The 24,266-nt window shown below is 55.3% G+C and overlaps 12 protein-coding genes across 12 annotated transcripts; 7 read left to right on the plus strand and 5 right to left on the minus strand.

Moving 5' to 3' along the window:
* Window positions 1-140: 140 nt before the first annotated feature.
* Window positions 141-1,196, plus strand: PG985_000957 (NAD dependent epimerase/dehydratase; the record flags this gene model as incomplete). Its single annotated transcript, XM_066820726.1, has 1 exon — window positions 141-1,196. One exon carries the CDS (start codon window positions 141-143, stop codon window positions 1,194-1,196), a length of 1,056 nt encoding a protein of 351 aa, XP_066691605.1.
* A 1,391-nt stretch (window positions 1,197-2,587) lies between these two features.
* PG985_000958 (uncharacterized protein) lies at window positions 2,588-3,619 on the plus strand (the record flags this gene model as incomplete). Its single annotated transcript, XM_066820727.1, has 1 exon — window positions 2,588-3,619. The coding sequence occupies one exon, from the start codon at window positions 2,588-2,590 to the stop codon at window positions 3,617-3,619; it is 1,032 nt and encodes a 343-aa protein (XP_066691606.1).
* A 981-nt stretch (window positions 3,620-4,600) lies between these two features.
* On the plus strand, window positions 4,601-5,630 carry PG985_000959 (uncharacterized protein; the record flags this gene model as incomplete). Its single annotated transcript, XM_066820728.1, has 4 exons — window positions 4,601-4,678; window positions 4,748-4,987; window positions 5,069-5,536; window positions 5,568-5,630. 4 exons carry the CDS (start codon window positions 4,601-4,603, stop codon window positions 5,628-5,630), a joined length of 849 nt encoding a protein of 282 aa, XP_066691607.1.
* Window positions 5,631-5,993: 363 nt separating this feature from the next.
* PG985_000960 (uncharacterized protein) lies at window positions 5,994-7,268 on the minus strand (the record flags this gene model as incomplete). The annotated part of the gene is made up of 1 exon (XM_066820729.1): window positions 5,994-7,268. The coding sequence occupies one exon, from the start codon at window positions 7,266-7,268 to the stop codon at window positions 5,994-5,996; it is 1,275 nt and encodes a 424-aa protein (XP_066691608.1).
* An 897-nt stretch (window positions 7,269-8,165) lies between these two features.
* PG985_000961 (uncharacterized protein) lies at window positions 8,166-9,530 on the plus strand (the record flags this gene model as incomplete). The annotated part of the gene is made up of 1 exon (XM_066820730.1): window positions 8,166-9,530. The coding sequence occupies one exon, from the start codon at window positions 8,166-8,168 to the stop codon at window positions 9,528-9,530; it is 1,365 nt and encodes a 454-aa protein (XP_066691609.1).
* A 439-nt stretch (window positions 9,531-9,969) lies between these two features.
* On the minus strand, window positions 9,970-11,579 carry PG985_000962 (Aldehyde/histidinol dehydrogenase; the record flags this gene model as incomplete). The annotated part of the gene is made up of 2 exons (XM_066820731.1): window positions 9,970-10,110; window positions 10,194-11,579. 2 exons carry the CDS (start codon window positions 11,577-11,579, stop codon window positions 9,970-9,972), a joined length of 1,527 nt encoding a protein of 508 aa, XP_066691610.1.
* A 465-nt stretch (window positions 11,580-12,044) lies between these two features.
* Window positions 12,045-12,947, minus strand: PG985_000963 (3-oxoacyl-reductase; the record flags this gene model as incomplete). The annotated part of the gene is made up of 3 exons (XM_066820732.1): window positions 12,045-12,228; window positions 12,307-12,380; window positions 12,447-12,947. 3 exons carry the CDS (start codon window positions 12,945-12,947, stop codon window positions 12,045-12,047), a joined length of 759 nt encoding a protein of 252 aa, XP_066691611.1.
* A 529-nt stretch (window positions 12,948-13,476) lies between these two features.
* On the plus strand, window positions 13,477-14,142 carry PG985_000964 (uncharacterized protein; the record flags this gene model as incomplete). Its single annotated transcript, XM_066820733.1, has 1 exon — window positions 13,477-14,142. The coding sequence occupies one exon, from the start codon at window positions 13,477-13,479 to the stop codon at window positions 14,140-14,142; it is 666 nt and encodes a 221-aa protein (XP_066691612.1).
* Window positions 14,143-14,366: 224 nt separating this feature from the next.
* On the minus strand, window positions 14,367-14,885 carry PG985_000965 (uncharacterized protein; the record flags this gene model as incomplete). The annotated part of the gene is made up of 1 exon (XM_066820734.1): window positions 14,367-14,885. The coding sequence occupies one exon, from the start codon at window positions 14,883-14,885 to the stop codon at window positions 14,367-14,369; it is 519 nt and encodes a 172-aa protein (XP_066691613.1).
* A 915-nt stretch (window positions 14,886-15,800) lies between these two features.
* PG985_000966 (MFS general substrate transporter) lies at window positions 15,801-17,699 on the minus strand (the record flags this gene model as incomplete). Its single annotated transcript, XM_066820735.1, has 6 exons — window positions 15,801-16,209; window positions 16,275-16,486; window positions 16,546-16,962; window positions 17,034-17,320; window positions 17,396-17,453; window positions 17,517-17,699. 6 exons carry the CDS (start codon window positions 17,697-17,699, stop codon window positions 15,801-15,803), a joined length of 1,566 nt encoding a protein of 521 aa, XP_066691614.1.
* A 2,383-nt stretch (window positions 17,700-20,082) lies between these two features.
* PG985_000967 (uncharacterized protein) lies at window positions 20,083-21,533 on the plus strand (the record flags this gene model as incomplete). The annotated part of the gene is made up of 2 exons (XM_066820736.1): window positions 20,083-21,287; window positions 21,344-21,533. 2 exons carry the CDS (start codon window positions 20,083-20,085, stop codon window positions 21,531-21,533), a joined length of 1,395 nt encoding a protein of 464 aa, XP_066691615.1.
* Window positions 21,534-22,135: 602 nt separating this feature from the next.
* Window positions 22,136-23,245, plus strand: PG985_000968 (uncharacterized protein; the record flags this gene model as incomplete). Its single annotated transcript, XM_066820737.1, has 2 exons — window positions 22,136-22,696; window positions 22,766-23,245. The coding sequence occupies 2 exons, from the start codon at window positions 22,136-22,138 to the stop codon at window positions 23,243-23,245; spliced, it is 1,041 nt and encodes a 346-aa protein (XP_066691616.1).
* Window positions 23,246-24,266: the final 1,021 nt, after the last annotated feature.

Here is a 24,266-nt window from a genome sequence, read left to right on the forward strand (position 1 = left end):
GCATCTCACATGGTGCCAGCCAGCACGAGCACTTCCAGACCCCTCGACCTCCAGATCTCAGTCTCCATATCGTATTCACTTATGCTAGCTAGTCTGTGTATCTGAGATCCGACTCTGCCACAGTAACTTGCGCCGACAAGATGGAGCCTCCGCCCTCCTTTGACCGTCTGAGTAAGGGTGACATCATACTCATCACCGGCGTCTCAGGCCTGCTCGGGTCGGCCACCGCAAAAGAGGCCTTGGAGTCGGGGCTTCACGTGCGCGGTATCACTCGGGACCCCTCCAAGTTGTTGGACTTGAAGGCAAAGTTTGACAATGACTTCGGGGAAGGCAAGTTCGAGGTCTGCCGAGTTGAGGACATGACAAAACCTGAATCATACTCGCCGCACCTGCAGGGGGTTTCTGGCGTCCTCCACATCGCCAGCGATGCATCCTTCTGCCCGGCCCCCAGAGAGACCATCGATGGGACCGTCGCCGCCACCGTCGGCCTCATGCGCGAAGCCGCCAAGGTGCCGTCCGTGAAGGCCTTCACCCTGACTTCCTCACGCGTTGCCGCCTTCAACCCGCCGGCGGCTGGCGAGCGCCTGCGGGTGACGTCCGACATGTTCCTGCACGACGCAGCCGACAGAGCTCTTGCCACCCCCGTGGCAGACCCAGACCTGCCGAGCCTGTCGTACCAGGCAAGCAAAGTGGAAGGCGAGAAGGCGGCCTGGGACTTCTACCGAACCGGAAAGCCCGGGTACGCTTTCAACACCATTCTGCCTGATTGGGTAAACGGCACGCCGGTGAACCCGCGGCCCGGGTTTTACACAACCTATACGTGGATGGTCGAGTTCTTCCAGGGCCGGTACGAGCCTACAAGCATATTTCATGTCTTCACAAACCCGCCGAGCACATGCGTCGCCCTGCGTGATGTGGCGCCACTGCACGTCATCTCGCTGGCGGCCAGCGAGGTCAGCGGGGAGCGCATCTTCGCCATCGAGGGCACCTGGTCCGCGTGGGACGTCGCCCGGGCCATCGTGAAGGTTGACCCTGCCTGGCAGCCGCCAAAGAGTTGTGCCGAGGCTATGCCCCGCAGCGATATCACGGTCCCGAACCAGCGGTTCCGCGAGTTGATCCAGAAGTATTGTGGCAGGCCGTTGATCAAACTCGATGAGGCCATTGCCGAAGTTGTCATGAGCTGCAAGTTGGTTTAATTCTTTTCAAGTGTTCCCTTCTCTTTTTCCCTTTGCTCTCTTGAGTTCAATTGGTTGCCAACTCGGCCCAGCAAAATTCCACGACTCTCAGAGAGCAGATTCCTCTTGAATATGTCAAATCTTAATGCTCTCGAGCCCCGTGGGTCCATGAAAGCTTGAGCTCATCCTCCCCCATAGCGAAAATTGCGAAACATTCGCCCTCTTAACTCTATCCGGTGGTGGTGACTCAGAGGTCTGCATATAAAAGGCTGCTTTCACTCCGTATCTCTTCTTCTGCTTGATTTGAGTCATCCCGCTATACGCACACGATACACGCCCACCGACTCGAGGGAAGGCCTTGCGGTTCAAAGCCACAGCCTTTCCCTCGGTCGCTCACTTACATCCTTGGTGGCACAACCGACCAGCCTCTTCAAAAGACGACTAGTCCCTGAAGACTGTCGTTCTCCAGTACTTGATGATTACCAGACAGTGGGATCTGGAAATTTAGGTCTGGGCTGTTTTTCACTCAACCACGTTGGTTTGTTCGACTTGGGACTCTACAGTGTTGTCCACCATGATCGACACAAAAGGTTTATACAAATGCGACAATACTCATGATACGCCCTGGGTATAATAAGCTGAAACGGAAAGCGGTACGGTTCATTACCTTCGAAGCTCTCAAAAACCAATCATTCTCTCTATAAATCCCATGGATCAACAAAAGCTTAACATAATTTTCCCACGCTTGCTCGCTTCCTTTCTCCGATGACTCTTCTCAATCAAGATATATAAAGGGACCTTTTTCCCTCTGTCCCGTCTCGACCTAGTCTTTCTATACATATATATATATATATGCCAAAACATCATCTCCATCAACCGGCTCTCGTGACCGAGGAGTTCCAGGCATACTCACAAAAGAAAACTCTTCTTCCAAGGTCAACCAATCTACATTGAAGGGATTGTGGGACTGATCTTTCTCTCCATACTTCGAGGAAGCAAAAACACTGCGGTTCCGAAGTGGCCGTCTTTCCTACTGTAGAAGAGATTGTCCATCCTGATTACACGAGCCACAAACAACAGCCGAACTCATCCCACTCCCACAACTCCAGACCATCAAGATAGCAGACGCCTTTTTCTGCCCACGCTCATATAACTCTGGGTTTCTTGTTCGCAACTTGACTGGCTGGTTCAACACAAAGCAATTGTTCAATCCAACCGCACCGCCTGGCCCAGACAAAGACTCGCGTTTGAGAACCAACGTTCAGGCTCCTGAGAAAAAGCGGTCAAGACCAGCACGAGCAAGCCTGTGGGAGCTTTACCTACAAGCACCAAAACAATAAAAGCAGTCTGATTCAACGAGTCAAAGAGCACCGAAAGAGAAACTATACAAAATCGGCATCATGGATTGCATCATGCAGGACCCCGAATCTTCATCGTGGCGCTCCCTCCGCCCAATTCAGGTCATAGATGATGTCATTGTATGCCCCGAGTGCCCAGCTGAAGATGGTTACGAAGTCATCGAAGAGTACAAGAGCGGTGACTGGGTATGCACCGGATGCGGCATGGCGCTGGGTCAGGTTATCGACCAAGGACAAGAGTGGCGCACATTCGCCAACGACGCCGAGGGAGGCAACCAAGATTCTTCACGCGTCGGAGGCCACGCCGGTGAAGAGCTTGCCACTTTCATCGGCGGTGACAACAAGAGGAGCAGTTTAGCCAGGGCCAACAAGCGAAGCAGAGATGCCAATTATTCTCGCACATCGGTCCAGAGGGGCTATGCCAGAATCAACGACTTTTGTGATCTTCACGGTCTGAGCCAACAGGTTAAGGACCAGACGACCAAGCTTTATGAACTGACGCAGGAAGAAAATGCATTCCGCGGCAAGGCCAAACAGGAGGCCTTGCTAGGCGCTATTGTGTTCCTCGCATGCCGGCAAGCCAACCAGCCTCGCACCTTTCGCGAGGTTTACGCGTGGACCAACCAGCCCAAAAAGGTCATTGCATCTACATTCAAGGAAGTCGAGAGCCTACTTCTGAAAAAGGCACCCAAAGCGGCGGAGAGCCCTGTCAAGCCAGAGGGCCCGAGGCCCGACACAAAACTCGGAAGGGTCAAAGAGCCCGTGGCCCGGTTCGTCTCGAGATTAGACTTCATCGACGCCTTTCGTGTCGAGAGCATGGCCATCGAGCTCGCCTCAAGGGCAGAGGACATCAATACGCCGTTCGACGGCCGTGCGCCTACCTCGCTGGCGGCCGCTTATATCTGCATGGCCTCGTGGTTGGTGGGAGAGCCACGCAAGGGGGCGGTTGTTGCCAAAAGCTGCAACGTTGGAGGAGCTACGATGAGGACTATCCTGAAGTCATTCATCGAGTTGCAAGACAAGCTTGTCGACAAAAGCTGGAAGGGAATCAAAACGACGTGCCTTGAGGACATGATCAAGAGGTAAGGGCACCGTATGGCCCTGCCCCTTTCCCCAGAGCAGCAGGCTGCAGGGGCCAGATGGCATTTCTTCCAAACGGGTGACCACCATGCGTTCCGACGAGATGTCGGAAATGGGTTTAGAGGCAGTATTGGATTCACGTGAAGGGGTTTCTGTATGGCCATGTCTTACCGACTGGCATGATTCTTCCTTCCGCCCCTTCTGGGGTCTTTACGATGGCATGACGGATATGATAATCTGATGAGAAGTAATGAGAATTGGAATAAAAATCTTCATTGGCATTCAAATCCCGGCATCGGTCCAGAGTTGACAGTCGACAGACATGGTGACATGCGGGCAGACGCTGGTAAGTGCTTCCCCGGTTTAAAATGGATCGATACAAGTGCCCATGTGCCCATATGCCTGCCCATGCTGCGTCCGCGGACAGGATGTGGCCGTAATTGCATAGACCACCTGCAGCTTCGGATAATTTTTAAGTGCCCCTGCCTGGCTCGTGCGTTCCTCTATGCAGTTATGCAATCTCGTATGCAAGGAACCGTACGACGGTATCTAGGAACGCATCTGAATATGATCTCATGTTTCGTTTCGTTTTGACAAAGACTGTCCACCATAGTGAGCCACTTTGAGAGATTTCGTTTTCTCTCCATGCGACGCTGGCGATCAAGTAGCTCATTAGTCCCGATGGAGATAGATAGATAAGACGCCATCTGGCTTGCGCGTCCATCGTGCAATTGTGATGGCTGCATGAGTGCAACATCGTGTCTTTCAATAATGCATCACCGCCCGCCCACCCTCGTTTGAGCATGGTGCTATGGTAACACGACTGCCAACACTTCTCGCCAAACCGACATCACTACAAATACATGCAGGTCCTCGACTCGTACTGGCTGGCTATCATCACCACTCACTCACAATCCAACCCATTATTAACCCATCACTCGTTTCTCTTGGTCTCCTCCCGACACGACACCAATCAACATAATCACAATGAAGGCATCTTTCGTTCTCGCGTCTGCAGCCCTTGCTGCTGCCCAGGGTAGCTTCCCCGGCGTCCCTGACTGCGCTGTAAGTCACTCACGTCCACTCACATCACACCTAGTCGTCCGCCGGCATTGCCCTAACCCTCCCAAACAGGTTCACTGTATTCGAGATACCCTCCCCAAGGTCGGCTGTGGCATAGATGACAAGGCCTGCCAGTGTAACCCTGACACCAAGTCCCGTATCACCCCCATCATCACCCCCTGCATGGTGGGCTCTTGCAACATGAGGGACCTCTTGAAGGCACAGAAGGCCGGTGACGCGGACTGCAAGAGACTGGGCTACAGGTCCCTTGCTACCCGCGGCGAAGACTTCTACGGCCTGCCCGACTGCGCTGTAAGTTGATTCACTTCCTATGCGTACACATGTCAAAGCCGCCCTCGGAGTCTGATCCTAACCTCGCCCCGCCCCAAACAGGTTCCCTGTATCAAGGAGTCTTTGCCCAAGGTTGGCTGCACTGTGGGCGACATGGACTGCCAGTGCAACGATGATAAGCAGGCCGCCCTGACTCCCATCGTCGCCCCCTGCATGCTCAGCTCTTGTACCTCTGCCGAGCTCTCGCAGGCCTTGGAGGCCGGCGTGGAGCAATGCGACGCCTGGGCCAACCAGCCCACCAAGGCCCCCGAGTCCACCAAGGCCCCCGAGTCCACCAAGACCGCGGAGTCCACCAAGGGCCCCGAGTCCACCAAAGCTGAGGAAAGTACCAAGGCCGCTGAGCCTACCAAGGCTGCTGAGACCGCCCAGGACCCTGAGACTACCAAGGCAGCCGAGATGCCCGCCCCCTACCAAACCTCATCTTTTTCGGGCAGCGCAGTCGTCGTCACTGCCAAGGGAGACGGCGTCGGCCAGTGGCCACGGTCCGATTCCTACCACCTCGACTGCCTCGTATGTGGCCGTGGCAGCCGCGCCTACCCAGGGTGTCGCGAAGCTTGTTGGTGGAATCCTGGCTGGTGCCGTCGGTGTTGTCGCGGCTCTGTAAGTAGATGAAAGTGTGATGGCACGGCCTGGTTTGGGGTCACATCCCCCACCTAATGTGCGCCATGAGAAGTAATGGATATGGATGGTATGAGAAGCATATCTTCGATTCGTCGGGCGATCTATACATAGCCTAGATACCTCGTGGTAATTTATTTAATTCACTTATTAGTTAATTCATGAACTTTCGTTTGAGACCTTACTGAACTGATGAACCTGATGGTGCAGGCGAGCGCGATGCATGTAAAGATGCGGTTCATTCATTCTGAGTGTGGCAGTAACAGCAACAGCACTCCATATGGTCAAGCATCAATCATGACCCTCCCAATGAAAGGAAGATTCATGGTGTAGTGCGTTTTGCATCAAACTAGTCATCCGAGTCCAGACTCGCCAGAAAACTAGCAGAAGGCGCAAAGAACGTCGTTCCTGTAAGCGCCGTCGAGTAGTCCAGGATGCCATCGTGCATCCCGGGTGGAACCCCGATGAACATGCGCTCGAGCATCTTCTCGACTACCCATAATCGCCGAGAGTAGCCAATGAAGTAGGTGCCGAACTGGCCTGCCCCCGGCGACCCGAACGGCATGTTGTCTCGCAGGATGTCGTGCTCTTCACCACTCTGTTCGTCCACGATGGTCGTGAGCGTCTTGTGTGCCTTTTGCTGCGCTGCCGCTGTCACATCGTCCAACTCCTCATTGGTCAGCTTCGTCCGCCCGATGACGGCCTCCTGGTGTTCAGTGCTGAGGGCATTCCACCGAGCCATGTCGTGCATGTACTTCTGAACCACAACGTAGCTCCCACACACCGCGGCGAGTGAGGCGATAGAATTGGCGTCCGATGAGTCATCGTTGCCGCTGACCCCGGAGGGCCGAACGTCGGACTCGGTAAGGAGCACCGACGCAGGCAAAGCCGCACCCACCGGGTTCGCGGTGCCGTCTACGAAGCCCAGGAGGTCCCGCGAATCGAAGTAACGGAACCCTACCGTCTCATCAACGACCTCGACCACGCTGTCGTCGCCCTTGCCCAGCGAGCCCAACAACTGCCGCTCGAACTCGAAACACAGGTCCCGCCGCTCTGCGCGGATGTGGAACAGCAGGTCCCCACGCGTCGAGGGCGCGACATGTGTGTTCCCGTGAATGGGCCGGAAGGGGTGTAGCTCTGCCGGCTTTTTCGGTTTCACTGGGGATAATGATGACGAAAAGAGATGGTCCCAGAGATGGCTGCCGATGCCAACGGTGCACGAGAAGTGGGCGTCCAGGTCGCGCATCGCGACGTTCTTGGCGCGGCCCGATACCCCAGCGAGTGCGGAGCGGATGGTCTGCTGCGTGCTGAGGTCGGCAGGCGACTTCGCAGCCAGGACGAGGAAAGTGGCATGCTGCGTCAGGGGCGCGTCGACACTTTGTGGGGCGATAGGCACCCGATGGCTGGCCATGCCCGTTTTCTGTTGGCAAAGTGTACTCGTAGCTGTAGACAGTAGTCGTTTCTGAGAGCTTGGAGACCTGCGCGGCGGCGACGACGAGACGTGGCCTTGTTGCTGTACCCTCACGACGCGGTATGGTACGAATGAGAACCAAGGCAAAGAGTTAGGACTACTACCGCCAGCAGCAGTTCCAAGGAAACGGTAAGCTCTTCTTGGAGCCGGCATGTTTCATGAGACATGACAGCCGCTGGATCGTTAGTTCCGTCATTCTGGAACTGCCGTCTTATATCAAGTGAAATACTCCAAGGTTACATCATGGCCTCCTATCTGGACTGGCTTTGGCATACCCCGCTCACGCAAGTTGCTGATTGAGTTTCCGCTGGTGGTTGTTGCACCAATCAATCATGTTCGATATCTTGCCATCCATCATTGTAACAAGGTGGGCTGCTACGCTGCTCATCATTCATTCATTGTTCATGGTAAAATCCATGGCCAAAACCCAGCTTTGGGAGGAGAGGTGTCAGAGGTGCAGCCACAGCAAAGTGGCCCCCACAACGGCGACGTTGCTGGTGCGCTGGCCCTGCCAGACTGTTTGTTGCCCTACAGTATTGCCCCGCTGCGCCGCAGTTACCCTTGTCCTGACCCTACAGGTGCTAGGTTATGCGGGGAAATATGTAAGTCTCTTAGCCTTTCCCGCTTTCAGGTTCACCACGCGGCCGGCCAGTGGTTGCCTGCCGAAGTGCGCCAGGCACAGCTGTCGCTGCATGTGGCCGTGATTAACTTTGGGCTTTTGGCGTAAACCCAGTCAACATGGCTGGCCGTGATGGACCATTCCTTCAACTGATCCTGGGGCAACGTTATTAGAGCAGAGCGAGATTATCCATCCATTCTGAGCCTGTCTTGGACAATCCAACACCAAGACCCCAGTGGCACGTCTCCTCATTACCAACTTCCCTCTATCTCGTCGTCTGCAATACTGCTGGAGCCTGATCTCTCTCGTCTCGGGAGCATCGTAAACGGAGCCACTGCCTCCGCATCAGAGCCCATCCTCGACTCGTCCCATCCTTCCATTAATCCTGCACTGCTTTCCACTTCCCTGCGCTGCGACGAGGAGTCAGCGCCATGGCACCTGTCATGACGAACCAGCCAGACAGTATCGCCGATGATTGGCAAGAGATTACCGATGCTGCTACCGACGATGCCTTCTCTTTCGTCTCCTTGAGCATATCCGAAGACAGTCAAGACGAGGGCGACTGTGACTCATTGTCACTTTCGCCACACAAAGCCGGTGTCACCACCAAAAGCCCTACCAAGTCGAGCCCCACTTGGACATCAGATGAAGAAAGTGAAGAGGAAGAAGGTCTCGAACGCCTCGGCGATCCCGATAATGCTGGAAGTGATACGAAAAACACAGCGCTGCCAGAGTCTGCCTGGTCATCGGCTGCGTCCATCAATCAGATATTGGACCCAGACTGGAATCCGCCGTATCTCTTGAAGGTCACGACCTCGCTGGCAAAGCTCATCGGTGAAATCATGGGCGCTCTCAGCTTCCAAGGCAACTTCGCGCCCCTCGAAGGGGCCAAAGAAGTACGGGCCGAGTGCGGTAAAGTTCGCGAGGCGCTCGAGACGCTTGAGCCCATGGTGGAAGGATACTCGAAGCACTGGGATACCCATCAGACTAGCGATTTGCCTCTAGACCCCGGACTTTACGAGTGGATGTCGAATCTCCGTATCGAACTGCTGGGGTTGCAACAACTGCTCCAGCGCCGTATGGGTGAGGCCCACTCCGCAGCCCACGTCGACGATGCGTCTTTGGGCATCGCCAAATACCGGTCATCCCTGGTCGAGTCCAATGCTTCGATAAGCGGGTTCCTTTCCATTCTGCAGGCTGATTACGATGAGTTCCATGCCGCCAACCTCCACGTTGCTCCGACCAATGGATCTCCAGCGGCGGGCCAATACGAGACACATTGGGGTCCAGGGAAGGATGCATCTGTCTCGCGCTTGCGGCGTGAGCTGTACGATCTGAAGGACGAAATTGATTCTTGCCAAAGCCAGTTCTACCTCTTCATCCGGCGCCAGGCTGTAACCCTGGATCCAGATGCTCTGCAGAGCCTCGCAACATCATATGGTCTCATCAAGGCCAGCCTCGGTACGATGCTGTCCAATCATGCCTCAGAGTGGCTCGACTACAGTATGGCCGGCGGAATCACGTATCACGAGTTTTGCCAACTCAACCCTGATACCATTCGGTCGCTTATCCTCCAACTTCGTGATGTTCGCAACAACCTCGACAAAACACCACGCGCTGTGAAGTCGGTCCAACGTGTGGACAACTCCGAATCCCATCTTGGTGTTCTACATATCGAGGAGAGCGACGTTGAAACTCTGCGGGCTCTTGAAGAGGTGCTCTGCTCGTTATTGAGAATCAAACTTCCATCCCAGGAACAATCACCTACATGCCCGGGGAGAATAAACCCTAATTAGATTGATTGATAATGCAGCTTCTTTTATAAATCAGATAGCGTTCCATTTGCATAGGTAGGTTTAGCGTCGGTGGTCACGTAGGCGTCATTACTTACATGTATCCGGAGTATGGTGGCTTCAATAATAACAACGGGCATTTGGCAGGGTTATGCTTCGGAAGTATTCCATATGTCTTAGGTCTCCAATACGGAGCTTACGGAGCTCACGGTGCAGACGCTCGATAACTACTACGTTGGATTCGTCACTGTAGTTACCATTAAACTAGCATCAGAACTGATGTTGTAGGCTCAGAACAGTCTGCCTTTTCCATACACAATCCATCGTGCCTCCCTCATCGCTCACCGGTCTCATCTCCGGGATTCTTTGAGCAGTGGCTTCATAGTTGTGAGGCTCTCGAGCGATTTGATTTGTACGGTTGAGACTTCCATCCCCCAAACTATCAATGGCCTTCCACTGTCAAAGTTCCCGTTTTCGTAATCATGAATTCGTTAATTGCTACATCTTTGCCGCTCTCTTTCCCCATCCCGCTATGTTTTATACCGCCAAAGGGAGCCTCGGCCGCTGAGCAGTTGCCCGTGTTCTAGATGCGCGTGGAAACACGCAAGGTGTCAGCGTCCAGGGTGTCAGACGCCCGCAGGAGGAGTGTCTCTGGAGAGAACTTACGAGTCCTATCATGCCCGCCTCGAGCCTTTCGAACATGCGCCACAGCCTATCGACGTTCTTGGTGAACACGTAGCTTGTCAAGCCCATGGGAGTGTTGTTGGCGCGCTTCGTCACCTCTTCCTCTGTCTCGAAGGCGTAGATGGCCAGCAGCGGCGCGAAAACCTCCTCCTGGCTCATGGCCATCTCGTCGTTCATGTTGATCAGGATCGCCGGCGCCATGTAGTGTCCCCCGGAGTGCCCGTCGACCGAGTGCCGCTTGCCCGTGCCCAGCACGAGCTCGGCGCCCTGGTCGAGCGCGTCGCGGGCGAGCTGCTCGGCCTTGTCGAGCCCGCGGGCCGTCGTCAGCGGTCCCATGGTGACGCCCTCGGACATGCCGTGCCCGACTCGGATGGCGGACGTCTTCTCGACGAGCGCTTTCACCAGGGCGTCGTGGACCCCCTCCTGGACGTAAACGCGGTTCGCCGTGACGCAGGCTTGGCCCGCGTGCCGCCACTTGAGCGCCATGAGCTGCTCGACGGCCTGGTCCAGGTGCGCGTCGTCAAAGACGATGAAGGGGCAGTTGCCTCCGAGCTCGAACGTGGCCTTCTTGAGGTTGCGCGCGCATAGACCCGAGATGAGCTTGCCGACGCGCGTGCTGCCGGTGAAGGTGACCTTGGCCACGGCCGGGTGCAGGCACAGGGCCTCGGCGAGGGCGGGCGTGTGCTCGAGGCTGGTGGGCACGACGTTGAGCGCACCCGCGGGGAAGCCGGCGCGAACGGCGAGCTGCGCCAGGGCCAGGGCCGTCAGCGGCGTTTCGGGGGAGGGTTTGACCACCATGGTGCAGCCGGCGGCGAGGGCGGCGGCGGCCTTGCGCAGCAGCAGGGCGACGGGGAAGTTCCAGGGCACCAGGGCGGCGACGACGCCGACGGGCTGCTTGATGGTCAGGGCGCGGCGGCCGGGCACCGCGCTCGTCACCATGGCGCCCTCGACGCGGTCGGCCTCGCCCGCGAACCACCAAACGAAGCTCAGGGCGTAGTCGATCTCGCCCTGCGCCTCGGGCAGCGGCTTGCCCGTCTCGGCGACCAGCACCCGCGCCAGGTCCGCGCGGTGGGCCTCGATCTCGCGGTGCCAGGCATGCAGCAGCTTGGCGCGCTGCCGCGGTGGGGTCTGGCTGTAGGCGGCGAAGGCGATGGCGCTGGAGTGCACGGCGGGCTCAACATCGTCGATGGTGCTGTCGGCGCTGTGTGCCCAAGTCGTTCCGGAGCCCGGGTCCTGCACCGCGAAGGTACCACCGCGCCGTGCCGGGATGGTCCTGCCGTGGATATAGCAGCTGGCCTGGGGTATGAGGCTGTCATCGTTGAGCTGAAAGGGCAGCGGGTTGGTTGCGGCTTGGTTAGTGTCCGGCATGGTGAATCAAGTCGACGTCGATCATTCCTTGAGGCGAGCTAGGATTCTACCTAAGTAGGTACTTAGATCAACACTGTATCTCCCCAGTGACAGGGCTTTCCTGGTAGATGTGATGTTTGACGGATCAGACCGTTGACCTTTGACCCCGATGACGTACATTCGTCGTCCCGTCGTCCTCTACTGTAATCATGTCAGCAGCAACCCGCAAGTGGGGAAGCCTGGAGATGGTGCGGGGTGTCTCCACAGCGGGAAGGATGGAAACTACTAGCTTAAGTCCTGTAGGCTGGTAGGTCTTCTGCCGCTCCAAATGCCTTCTTCACATGCAGTACCTTCCTGGCTGGTCAAATGGGAGCGGTGTTCTGGCATTCCTGTACTACTAACGTTCAATACGGCCCAAGCTTCCATGCTGCAGCTTCTGCCGGTCGACGCATATATATGTATATACCTATGTATGTAGCTTCGTGCTCAGACACAACGGCCACCATCCACCTCGAGGTTGACTCCAGTGATGAACGAGGCCTCGTCACTAGCCAAGTAACAGCAAGCGTTCCCAACATCTGCAGCAGTCGAGGGACGGCCTAGGGGCACTACAGATAGGAACCCCTTCCGGTTCTCTTCGGTGTCTGGCTTGCCGAGAAAGAGATGAGTCCTGATCGTATCATAGAGGGTTGGTCAGCTTTTGTTCCAACGTGTGTCCGTGTGGCTGTATATTATGGGATGGACTTGCATTCCGGTACTTCCCACGACAGGAGAAACCGAGTTGAACCGAATCTGCTTGGGCCCAAACTCCACCGCCATGGTCTGTCACAGTCGTGCTGGTCAGAAACGTCATTGTAACATGTGGTATGCTAGTGGTTCTGGACGCACCTTGGTCGCGTTGATGACAGCCGCCTTGGACGCGTTGTACCATGTCAGGTTGGGCCGCGGCCGCACCCCCGCCGTCGAGGCGATCTGGATGAAGCAGCCGGGCCGCTGGTTCTCGAGGAAGTACGGCAGGAGCACGTCGGTGGAGAGCCAGACGGACTTGACGTTGACCTTCATGACGAGGTCGAAGTCGTGCTCCGTAACCGCGTCGGTGGGCTTGTTGGCGTAGGTTGTGCCGGCGTTGTTGACGACGATGTCGAGCCCGCCGAACCGGTCGACGGCTGTGCGCAGCAGCGCCTCCCAGTCCTCCCGCCGCGTCACGTCGGCGCGCACAAAGTCACACTTGAGCTCAGCGGCCGCGGCGCTCCCGGCATCCTCGGACAGGTCCGCGACGATGACCTGGGCGCCCTCCTCGACAAACTTGGCGGCGATGCCGTGGCCGAAGCCCGAGGCACCGCCCGTCACGACGGCGACCTTGAATTGGAGACGGAGTTGGGGTGCCATTTCGAATGCAGGGATTGATGGTTGTAGGTACGTGGATTGGTGAAGAAGCTGACACGACCTGACCTTACTTAAGTATGAATCCCAATATTTCGGGTGGCAGCTACGGGACCGAAGCCGAAACGTGCCGCAGTGCGCAACTCGTATGCGGGGTGCATATCCGATATCCGAAATGCTGCAGCTGCGGGGAAGGGTCCCAGGCAGACCTGACCTTGTGCGCCGAAGACAGCCGACCCAATCCGTACATCAATTGCCTACAAAAGTTACCATGTATTAAAGTTGGGCGTCGCCGCTAACGGTGTCGAATCCCATTTTCATTATTGATAAGTATTAGTGCGCGGCATAAGCAAGACATTCCAATCGTAATCAAAGATGGCCCCCCATCCCTCATCGGAGTTCCGGTTTTACAATAAACAATAAATTCAGAGAACAAGTACTTGTCCGCGACCTCTCACCCCATTCCCTCTCCAGACTCGGCGTTTGGTGGATAAACACCGCCACCCTACCCCTTTCACTTCGTTCGTTCGTCAACATGCCGTCCTCGATCCCGAACGACATCTACCAGTACTCGCTGTGGCCTGCCTTCGCGGCGGGGCTCGATCGAGGAGGCCCGCGGGTGGCCGACCTGATCAACCACGGAACGTACGGCGTCGGGGTCTTTGAGAAGGGCTCCGAATCCCCCGCGAATGGCGGCGGGTCCGGTGCGCTCCCTTTCACGACGCCGCCAAGGGAGATGGTGCAGATTGAAGGCCAGGCGTACAGCATCGCGTACGACGGCACGGTGGAGCCGGCGGAGCCCCGGGCGAATCTGCCCTACGCCATGGTGACCGTGTTTCAGCCGACGCAGCGGGCGGAGCTCCACTCGTCCTTCACCTTCGACGACCTGCGCAAGGTCGACTGGCCAAACTCGCCCACGTCCTTCCGCATCACTGGCGCCTTCCGCAGCGTGCACACCAAGCAGGGGCTGTACGAGGGGGTCGAGGGCACCATCTTCGGCTTCATGATTCCCAGGTGGCAAGCAGCCGTGAGCGGCGACGAGTACTCGCAGATGAGGTTCATCGACGACGACAGGAAGCAAGGGGGCGGCAGCGTCTTGGGATTCGAGGCGGGAGAAGGGACGTTGTTGGAGTCGGGCGGATGCGGCCGTTTCCATCTCGGCTTCCCGCAGGATGACAAGTTTAATCAGTTGAAGTTTTGAGCCGATGTGGAGTATATGAGTAGCTAATTGACCGCTGGGCTAAAAGATACGAATTGCCAACAATAGAATACCCCTTGGAACCAACATGACCCGTCGAGAAACGTGCGATCAGGGGAACAGAATAAAATCATCCGGGTGGCACTCGATCCTTCTCGGTCTTTGCGAGGTTCTTGCTATGTATGCCTTGGCTTCCATCACTGCGTCACTATTAGCGTCATAGATTCTCAACTGGGGAATGGTAGCTTACTCTGCGCTTCCCACTTGGTTTGCCTGCTGCTGGGACACTGATGCGGCTCCGAGCCGGTACAGCAGGCGCAAAAGGGTTGACCAGATGATGGTGCTGATGAGGCCGGAAGATCAAAATCGGGTGTAGAGAGCCGCTCTATTTCAGGAGCCCTTGGTGGGACTGTCGACGAGGCGTCTCTCTCTCGGAAAGCCTCCTGCCGGCGGCGGCCTCGATTTGGAGCTGTGCTAGGTAGGTGGATGACCTCGACAGCAGGGTCGAACGAAATCATATTGGCTTGACCAAGTTCTTCGCTCTGACCGGCTTTGATTCGGCCCGTCATGAATCTGAGGCGTTCGTCAGGCTGTCGTGGTGCCTTTGGCTGGGAGGCGACCACAGACGAAGCATCTCGGCACCCACCCCTTTCCACGAAGGCCGGTCTCTCCGCATAACTTCTGGGTACTCTACATGTCCCCATACTATCACCGAAAGACGCCAAAGCATCTGGGGCGGTACCCATGTCAGCTTTCTTCCTCGAGGGTCTTGGTCAAAAGGGAGAGTTCGCACCAGAATGATGGTGGGAACCGCCGATTATGTCCATGTGATGCAACGGCGCCCTTTGTCCTTGGGAGAAAAGGGGGCCATGGTACGGGGCGGGTGTGGCCCGATATGCTGCATGATGATGTTAGTTTAGGGCCACCGACATGGGAAACAAAAATCGGTAGGGTCATACGCGGGAGAGACGACATGAGTGGTGACTAGATGACTTTCAGGGGGTCAGGGGCTGGCGGTCTTGATGCAAGTGGATGCACCTGATGGTGGCGGATGTCTGGGTGATAAAAACGGGGGAGTCCGTATAAGCGAATAGATGAAGGAGGAGAAGATCAGAAAAGGAGGGTAGAGGAGGGAAGGGGGCTTTTAAAGTGATAGACCCTTTTTGTACCTGAAGTCGAGCCGGCCAATCAGAGCTCGCAGCGCCTTCACCCCCTGTCCCTCCCTCAACGCCCACCTGCTGCCTACCAACGTCAGACTAGACCCTCTCCTCCAAAAGCCCCTACCCGTGGCCTCTGAACCTACTCTTTATGGAATTCTAGCTCAGCTGGTGATGCATTATACGTGAACTGATTCTACATGCTCTGGAGCACATCAAATAGGGGCCAAAGGGATCACATTTTGAGCTCTCCTGTTAGTTTGGGTGATGGCATCCAGTCTTGTTATAATATAGCAGTTCGAGGACAGAAACAGCCATCGATATGCTGCGAGGGAGGATTTCAGGTCTTCCAGAGAACAGTTCCTACGTGATATGATATGTTGGTTTGTTGATGGTTATGGGCTGTATAGAATCCCCTGGACACAAGTATTTATTTAATCTTATTCACGTATGTCACTTTGACTAACAAAGGGTTGTTCTGTTCCACCTCTTATTCATATATATCTAGTACATGTATCTAAAGGTGGCGGCTTTGTCACCCTGCTCGGCAAGCTGCGCATGAGACAACTGCATGCCTCGTTGCTGGTTCATGGACTTGGCGCGCTTCTTGTTGATAGTTCCGTATGCTGTCAGCAGAACGACGGCGGCGATGATGCCTGCCGCTACGAAGCCCAGCTCCAAAGCATGCCCCAGCGTATAGTGCGGCGAATCCTTCTGTCGGTAAAAGTTGGACGCCATGGCGCCGCCGAGGTTGCCCACTCCAATCTGGATGGCCATCCCGGCACTGCGCTTGTAGCTTCCGGCGAGGTTGTTGCTAAGCCACGCAATATTCCCGGGGAATGCCGGATAGATGGCGCAGGCCACAACAAAGACTCCGCCGTACACCACTTTGGGGTTGGTCGTGGAAATACACCTGCCGGGTTTCTTCGTGGTTAGTCTCCTATTGCTTTCGTGACACGATGGCGGGGCTGAACTTACATGGAAAAACCAACCACCATCATGAGGAGGAAGGAAATCACAAAGGGGCTTCGCTTCCCGATCCTGTCCGATGCGTATGCCACAATCACGGCAAGGACGGCAGCTACAACGTAAATCGGCACCGTCATCAGCTGCGCCGTGCTCGCCTTGTAGCCAAGGTTGTTGATGATACTGGGCAGGAACAGACTGATTCCGTAGAGCGGGCACACGATCTAGCCAGCCTGTCAGCTTCGAAGCCCAGCCTGTCGGTCACCATGACGGCGACACTTACACCCCAATAGACGATGATGTTAAGCCAAATCTGCCAGTCTTTGAAGGCGTCCCAAACATAACGCCACTTGAACTCTTCCGACTCGGCCACGGCGACATGGCGTTCCTCCTCGCCACCGTTTTTCTGCTGGCCATACTTCAACCGAAACACGACAAACGCTCTCTCCTCCTCGGTCAAAAAGCTGGCCGTTTCGGGAAAGTCGTGCAGGCAAAAGAAGGCACCAACGGCAACAAGAACGGTAACCATGCCCTCCAGGATGAAGATCCATCGCCAGCCCTCCAGCTTACCCACGCCGTCCATTTTCGAGATGGCGAAGGCGAGGAGGCCGCTGAAGGCCCCAGCAATGGAGGCCGCCGAGAAGAACATGGCCTGCCTGAGCTGTATCTCGTGGCGGCAGTACCACATGGTGAGGTAATACTGAGTTTCGGCGTCAGCACATGGCCGTCGCAGAAAGCGACGAGGGCCAAGCCGGGAGGACAAAGACCTACAGCGCATCCAGGATAGAGGCCCGCCTCGGTGACGCCCAGGAAGATGCGCGCGGCCAAGAGCCCCTCGTAGTTCTGCACAATGCCCATCAGGGTCATGACAGTCCCCCAGGCGACCATGATCAGGGGCAGCCAGCGGCTGGGACGGAACTTCTTGAGCAGGAGGTTGCTGGGCACCTCGAAGAAGGCGTAGGGGAAAAAGAAGACGGTCAAGCACCAGTTGTACTGATCCGGCGACATCTTCAAATCATCCTGGAGTCCCTCGATCTTGGCGTTTCCGATGTTCCCCCCTGGGCGAGCGACAGACAGCTTTAGCGGTCGTCATGGTGACGTAAGGTAACAAACAAAATCAGGCATGCACTCACGGTCGAGGAAAGAAAGAAGATAGAGAAGGGCCAGCATGGGAATCAATCGCATGTCCATCTAGGCATACAAGTTCATCAGTGTCTTGGTAGGGAAAATTCGCAACACAACAGACCAGCATACCTTGCGCAAGATCTTCTTTTCGTCGAGGTGTGCGAATGATGCCATGGTGGTGCCAGGGGCAGCGGCGATGGCGTCAATGCGGCCCTTCTCGGCCACCTTGTTGGGCCCATGCTGGGAGCGCTCATGATGCGAGACTTCAAGCTCGCTGAGGTCCGGTTTCTCGGATGGCGGAGAGGAAGACATGGTGTGGTGCCAATCTGAAGAGCCAGCTTTGTTTGTCGGTTGAAGGTGGGCAGGGGGACGAGTGACGTGCCATGTAGGTAAGGGCAGCGCCTATATACTCGTGCACACACATGCATACTTATACTTGGATGTAGGCACCTAAAGTCCGACGAGCTTATAAGGCGCCTAGACCAAAAACCCCCTGTTCCCCCACACTTCGGGGGGTGGCGCTTTTGCTTGGGGTATCGTCAGCATCGTGCGGGGAAGCCCCATCACGGCACTTACCTGCTTACCAAGGGACCCCCCCCCCCAGTTCCACTACGAGCGAAGTCGACGGGTCATCCGACCGTCTTTTCGCTGGCCAATCTACCGAGGCACCGTCTGGTCTCTGGCACGTTTCGGGACCGGGCCGGCTTTAGTAGCCCTGGGCTGAGTGAGCTCATCCCGTGGTCACGCCCAGCCTCAGCAGCCTCCCGGGCTCATTGGTTGTATACTGTCATGGCTTGCATGGCCAGTGCCTCCCAGAAAGCCAGCATTGTCTACTTTATGGTGGTCGAAAAGTGCAGTGCAGAAAGGGGTTGGGCCTTTTCATGAGCCAAGAAGCAAAGAAGAAGAAGAAGAAGATGCTGATGCAAGTCAGCCCGGTTGGGGCCAAGGCAAGGGATGTTTGGCCCCGTACCGGAGAAATACGACTCCTTTTATACACGGCGCATGCTTACGGTTTACCCGCCAAACATTCCGGGTAGTACAAGACACATACGCAGCCCGTATAACCGCATCCGAATGTCTAATAAGCTTACAGTATCTGGCCTTCGAGAATAGAACTTCCACCATGTGGCCGATCGCCCACTTTGATCGAAACAAAACTACTGGCCAATCTGCACATTGTTGCCATCGTTGAATAGCCGAGTTCACACGAGGTTGTTCCATCTTCCGAGCCACTTTGTTACACATATATGATCACTATATACAATACGAAATGGCAAAAGGGTGACCAAACATTGACCCAGATGAAATTCTCCAGAATCCGACCTTTGGTCGATCCATCGGCTTCATACAAGATGTACAGGCAAGTCGCGCATCAACCTGCCTACCACTAGATTGTGGACCAGTTCTGACGCCATATGCAGAAACGATTCCAACAAACGCCCCAGGTATACAATGAATTCCTGGCGGCCTTGAGCGAACTCCATGTACCAGGCCAGGTTATAGGTGGTGCAGATTTGGGACAGGTGGTCGCAGTCGTTCACGGCAAGATGAAATCGATATTTGACAACCAACAGGATCTATTAAGGAAATTCGAAACGTTCTTACCGGAGTGGTATGATGTCAGAGCCAAATCAGAGGACAAAGAATAGTCCGGCTCGACGTGTTTTGCAACGCATTTCTGGCCGTCACAGCATCGGTTCCATAGTTATATATGATACAGCCAAAAGTGGGATATCTCGGCAGCTGCGGTTATAGATCCATGCATGGATTCGATGTTTCTTCCACTTTCTTGGCCGCATACTCCTTGTCGTGAGAATATCTTGTTGGAGAGATGAGTGCGTACCCACCGACGTAATAGGTCTACGGAAGTCCCGGGCTCGAGACCCGCTCGCTCTAGGCCTACCGGTAACCAATATCTCGTACGTAACATGGATGGGGGTCTCTGCTAGGCCGCTAGCTAGCATCGCTAGTGAACAGTAATTGCCACCAACCAAAGGCTAAAAGATTCAACGTTCTTTCAGCCGTACCAGTTATAACATCAAGAAGCCCTTCCGGGTTTCACGATTGGTATCGTGCTGCAAGAAGCTGAAGCGCAATTGCTGACTAGCAATTGCGCCTTATTGCGACATGTCGAGGTCGATGTAATTACGCCGAGCGGGTGATGACTACGAGCCGCTAGTAGCGTGATGATTTCTTGGGATCAATTTGCATGTCGGATTGCCTGACACTGACCAATGGATGGGCTTCTGTTCTACCTCCCCAGAAGCAGAAAAGGCCGATGTACTTGCACCCCTGGGGCTCCGAGGAGCAAACAAGGCAGCCTCTCCTGCCTTAAGGGGTAGTCTCGCCTAGTACATACCTAGTATGTACTGTACTGTAGGTATTCCCTCTTGCTCGCGTGTCTGACGTGTGAGCTGTGAGCAGATCAATGCGGCTCAAGATCCCAATCGGTCGGGTGCTGCTCCACTGAAGTTGGAGTTTTCACGCATCAGAGCAAGCGCGCCCCATCAATAAGTAGTGCCCCTGTCAAAAGATTATAGCACTAAGTATGGCGTGATTGGGCCCATCAATGAGGAATAGGAAAAACTCCGTTCGTATATTGACCCGAAGCTCCCAGTCCCTTCTCCTTGCATCCAGCCAGCCAGCGTCAGAGAAAACCTTACCAGAGAACGGGACTGGGATACGGAGCCATACCATGTCGAGCCATTCAACGCATTCGGCAGAAGCCCCGGGCGCTAGCCCGGTGAAACATTCCATCTTCCGCTCGGTGCCATTCCAGATCGCCGTGGCCTGCGGTGTCTCCTTTACAGCGCCGGGCATGTGGGATGCCCTCGGAGGACTCGGAGCGGGCGGTGCTGCTGAGCCCTACGCAGTTTCTGCTGCCAATGCTCTCGTCTATGGACTGTTCGCAATCCTCTGCGTCGCGGCCGGCGCCATCAACAACAGGATAGGCCTTCGTTACGGCTTGGCGCTGGGCGCCATTGGATACCCCCTGTACGGCGCTGGACTGTACACCAACAACGTCAACTCGACCACGTGGTTCATGCTGTTCGGGAGCGCCCTCTGCGGTATCTCGGCTGGGTTCTTCTGGGCGGCCGAGGCGGCCATCATCATTGGCTACCCATCTCCCAAGGATCGAGCCTTTTACCTGGCGGTATGGCAAACAGCCAAAGCCGCCGGGCCCATTGTCGGCGGGGCCATCAACCTGGGCCTCAACGCCAATAAATCGTCTTCAGGATCCGTCGGCTCAGCCACATACATTGTCTTCATCGTCATCATGTGCCTCGGACTCCCGATCGCCCTTTGCCTGAGCCCCGCGGACAAGGTATGGCGCAAGGATGGCACCAAAGTCGTCGTTCACAAGCAGCCAACTTGGGGTGGCGAGTTCAAAGCTGTCTTCAAGTTGATGGTATCGCGTCGGATCATGCTCCTGATGCCAGCCTTCTTCATCAGCTACTTTTACAACGGCTTCTTGAGCACGTGGCTGACCACGTACTTCACCGTCCGCGCGCGAGCTTTCTCGTCCTTCTTTACCAACTTCGCCGGCATCTTTAGCTCTTTCATCATCGCGGGGGTGCTTGACCACCAGGCCATCTTCATCAAGACACGGGCCAAGCTCGCCTTCTCTGCCATCGTGACGCTTCTCATCGGCACGTGGATCTGGGCCATCATCCTGCAGAAACAGTTCTATGATGCAGAGACATCGCCAGTATTCGACTGGTTCAAGGGCGGCTTCGGAAAGACGTACGCCCTGGTTTTCTTCTGGACCTTTGCCGGACAAGCGTTCCAACAGTTCCTCTACTGGCTGGTCGGACAATACGCGACCAACTTGTCGTCTCTGTCACATCACACCGGAATCCTTCGTGGGTTCGAAGCGCTTGGCCAGACCGTTGCGTGGGCGTGAGTTTTACCGTCGAGTTCCCCATGAAATGATGATTGCTAACAGTTGTTCGCAGTATGCAAAGCCAGGGTCATGCCAATCACTTTGTCAGTATCGGCCTTAATTTTGGCATTCTACTCCTCGCGGTTTTCCCGACATGGATCGTGCTTTCCGAGCTGGAGCACAGCCACGAGGTGCAAGTGCCAGAAGTCAACCTGGACGAGGGCCATGTCTCTGATGACAACCCCAAGACACTCAAAACATAGAATTTGTTTGAGTGCGGCCTCGAGTGGCCTGGGACAAGTGTGCTTCAACAGCACTGAGATAGTATCAATTGATAAGATTCGAACAAATATGAGAACTTCAGAACAGTGAACTATTGTACATAGGTAAAGCACCCAGAAATTGAAGCCAACCGGGTTGCGCCTGTGCTGTGTAGATGAATTAAAGTAAAGAATCCCTAGCCACTGTGGCTTTACGCTCATTCCTCCCTAGTGTCATGATAAGATAACGGGCTTAGTGGATGGACAAAAGGTCTAAGCCACACTTGAGCAGGCAGCTAGGCAGGCTAAAGTACCTGTACGTACCGACCTCGCTCCAAAGCCTAAAACGGGCATGCTCGAGCTTGCTCCTGGTTTTTGCGGTTGCGGAATTTCGGTTCTGGCCAATTGAACGCATCGATACCGTCGCCAATCCCTAGCTCAGCTGTCAGCGCGCGTCTCCTACAACAACTTGAGCACTGCCTGGTCCAGCAATCACCGTCACCACTGACGCCAACCTCCGTTCACGATCGTTTGCCATCGCCACTAACCAGAACTGCCAATTGCACCTTTTACATCCATTGTCCCTTGCCGTCGCCGTCTTCACCATGGGCAAGAAGAAGCGCGGCCACCCCGATGTCGAGGAGATTCTGGCGCGACCCTGGTGCTACTATTGCGAACGAGACTTCGAGGACTTGAAGCTGTTGATCTCCCATCAGAAGGCCAAACATTTCAAATGCGATCGCTGCGGAAGGCGCTTGAATACCGCAGGTGGCCTCTCGGTTCACATGAACCAAGTCCATAAGGAATCTTTGTCACACGTCGAAAATGCTCTCCCCAATCGCCAAGGGCTCGACGTCGAAATTTTCGGCATGGAGGGCATCCCCGAGGATGTTGTCCAGCAGCACAACCAGCGCATCATCCAGAACTTCTACCAAGCCCAGGCCGATCGTTACGCTGCCACCGGCAACCCTCCGCCTGGCCAGGGTGGCAAGAACCCGCCCAAGAAACTCAAGATCGAAAATCCAGATGACATCAAGAAGCGTCTAGCCGAACACCGCGCGCGCATGGCCGCCCATAAAGCTGCAGGAGGAGCACCTACTCATACACCGCCCGTTGGTGCGCCTGATGGCCAGAGCCCGGCTCAAAGCGCATCCCCTGGTACATTCGTACGTTATGCCGCCCTATTTTGTGTTTCATCCTTGCCGTCGCAACCTCGCTAACAAACCCTCCGACAGAATTCTCCGTTCCCTCCCCCTGGAGGTCAATATGCCGGCTTCCCTCCTCAAGGCGCTCCTGGGTTCTCTCCTCCCCCGCAATACCCCCAGGGCGGCTTCAACTACCCCCCTTCCAACCTTCCCTCGCGGCCGGGATCCAATCTTCCCGCGCCCAGCGGCCTTCCGCCTCGTCCTGGGCAGCCTGGCTTCCCCGGCTACTCCCCCAACGCGTCGACGGTGGATGAGTTGGTTGCAAGCGCTTCAGGCCAACAGGGCGACCACATCGACCAGATGATTCGCGATCTTGAGCGCGGAGAGGCTCCTGCCAGGACGGGCGAGTCTGCCGCACTCGCGTCGGCAGAAGAGCCGGCACCCGAGAAGAAGAGCAAGAAGGACAAGGACAAGAATGTCAGGATGGTATATGACGACGAGCTGAGCCCAGAAGAGAGAATGGCTCTCATGCCCAGATATGCTTTCGTGCCGCAAGCGCAAGCGGCGTGAGGGTGTGGCCTAGAATGAACGCATTGTATCATATTGTGACGGAGGTGTTGGGGCGTTCGCAAGTCCATTAGCACATGAATATCGGGTGCCAAGGTGAACAACACCTCACGGGCACTGTCTGAAGGAATACAACTATGTTGGCAACACAGGCCACCAGTCAGACTAGGATGACGCAATTGGGCATCCATCAAGCCATGGGTTTACACATTCCGTCCGCTTCTTGGGCTAAGGAAAAAAAAACAATTCATTTGATAGCGCGTCTTGAAACTTAAGCCCAGCATCTTGTGTACGATTTGCAACGCCTCCCTGGGACATATTTCGGTGATGATGCTCTTGTCGACTAATCAATGACCTGTTCTAGGTGACCATCAACTGCGGACTTCGAATTGTGTTTCTGTTACGTATGGAGGCCAAGGTAAGTAAATTCACAAAACATCACATTGAAGTCACCATTATATCTTCCCATCTCTCGCCGATGGGCGGTCCTCTTGGTCATGCAAAACTGATGACCTGTAGGCCCTTTGATACATGACTATAGCCAACCCCTAGCATTACCCATGAATTACTTATGTTGAGTCAAGTCAGTTGTTTATGTTGTAAGAATAAGATACGTGCTTCTGTAATGTCCCGAAATGCCTGGCTCTACGCCATTGTCATATTCTCCTCGTCATTTAACCTACCTCCTACCATCCTGTGTGTTGAGATTACGCCTACGAACGTTTTCTTTCCGCGCGCCTTTGGTGGTGTCTTCACAACACAAATCATACTCTACACAGGATGCCAGTCTCGTTCTCTGTATCAGATCTGTATCCTTGCTTGCGATTTTTGCCGTTGTTTATGTATATCACTGTCATGCCAGTGGTGACAACCAAATCGAACAAAGTAATCGTACATGCCCCTCGATGATGAGCCCTCTCAGGCCCTCGTGGGTTTATCGGTTGTGGGCAGAGAAAACAGTCATTTCCAGGGTCGTTGTGGAAGTATGGCCTGCCTGAGATTTGGCTTAGCCAAGGTGGATTGG

Source organism: Apiospora marii (assembly GCF_038362585.1).
Source record: "Apiospora marii strain CBS 49790 chromosome Unknown utg000001l_segment0_segment0, whole genome shotgun sequence".
In the NCBI taxonomy this organism is placed as follows: Eukaryota; Fungi; Ascomycota; class Sordariomycetes; order Amphisphaeriales; family Apiosporaceae; genus Apiospora; species Apiospora marii.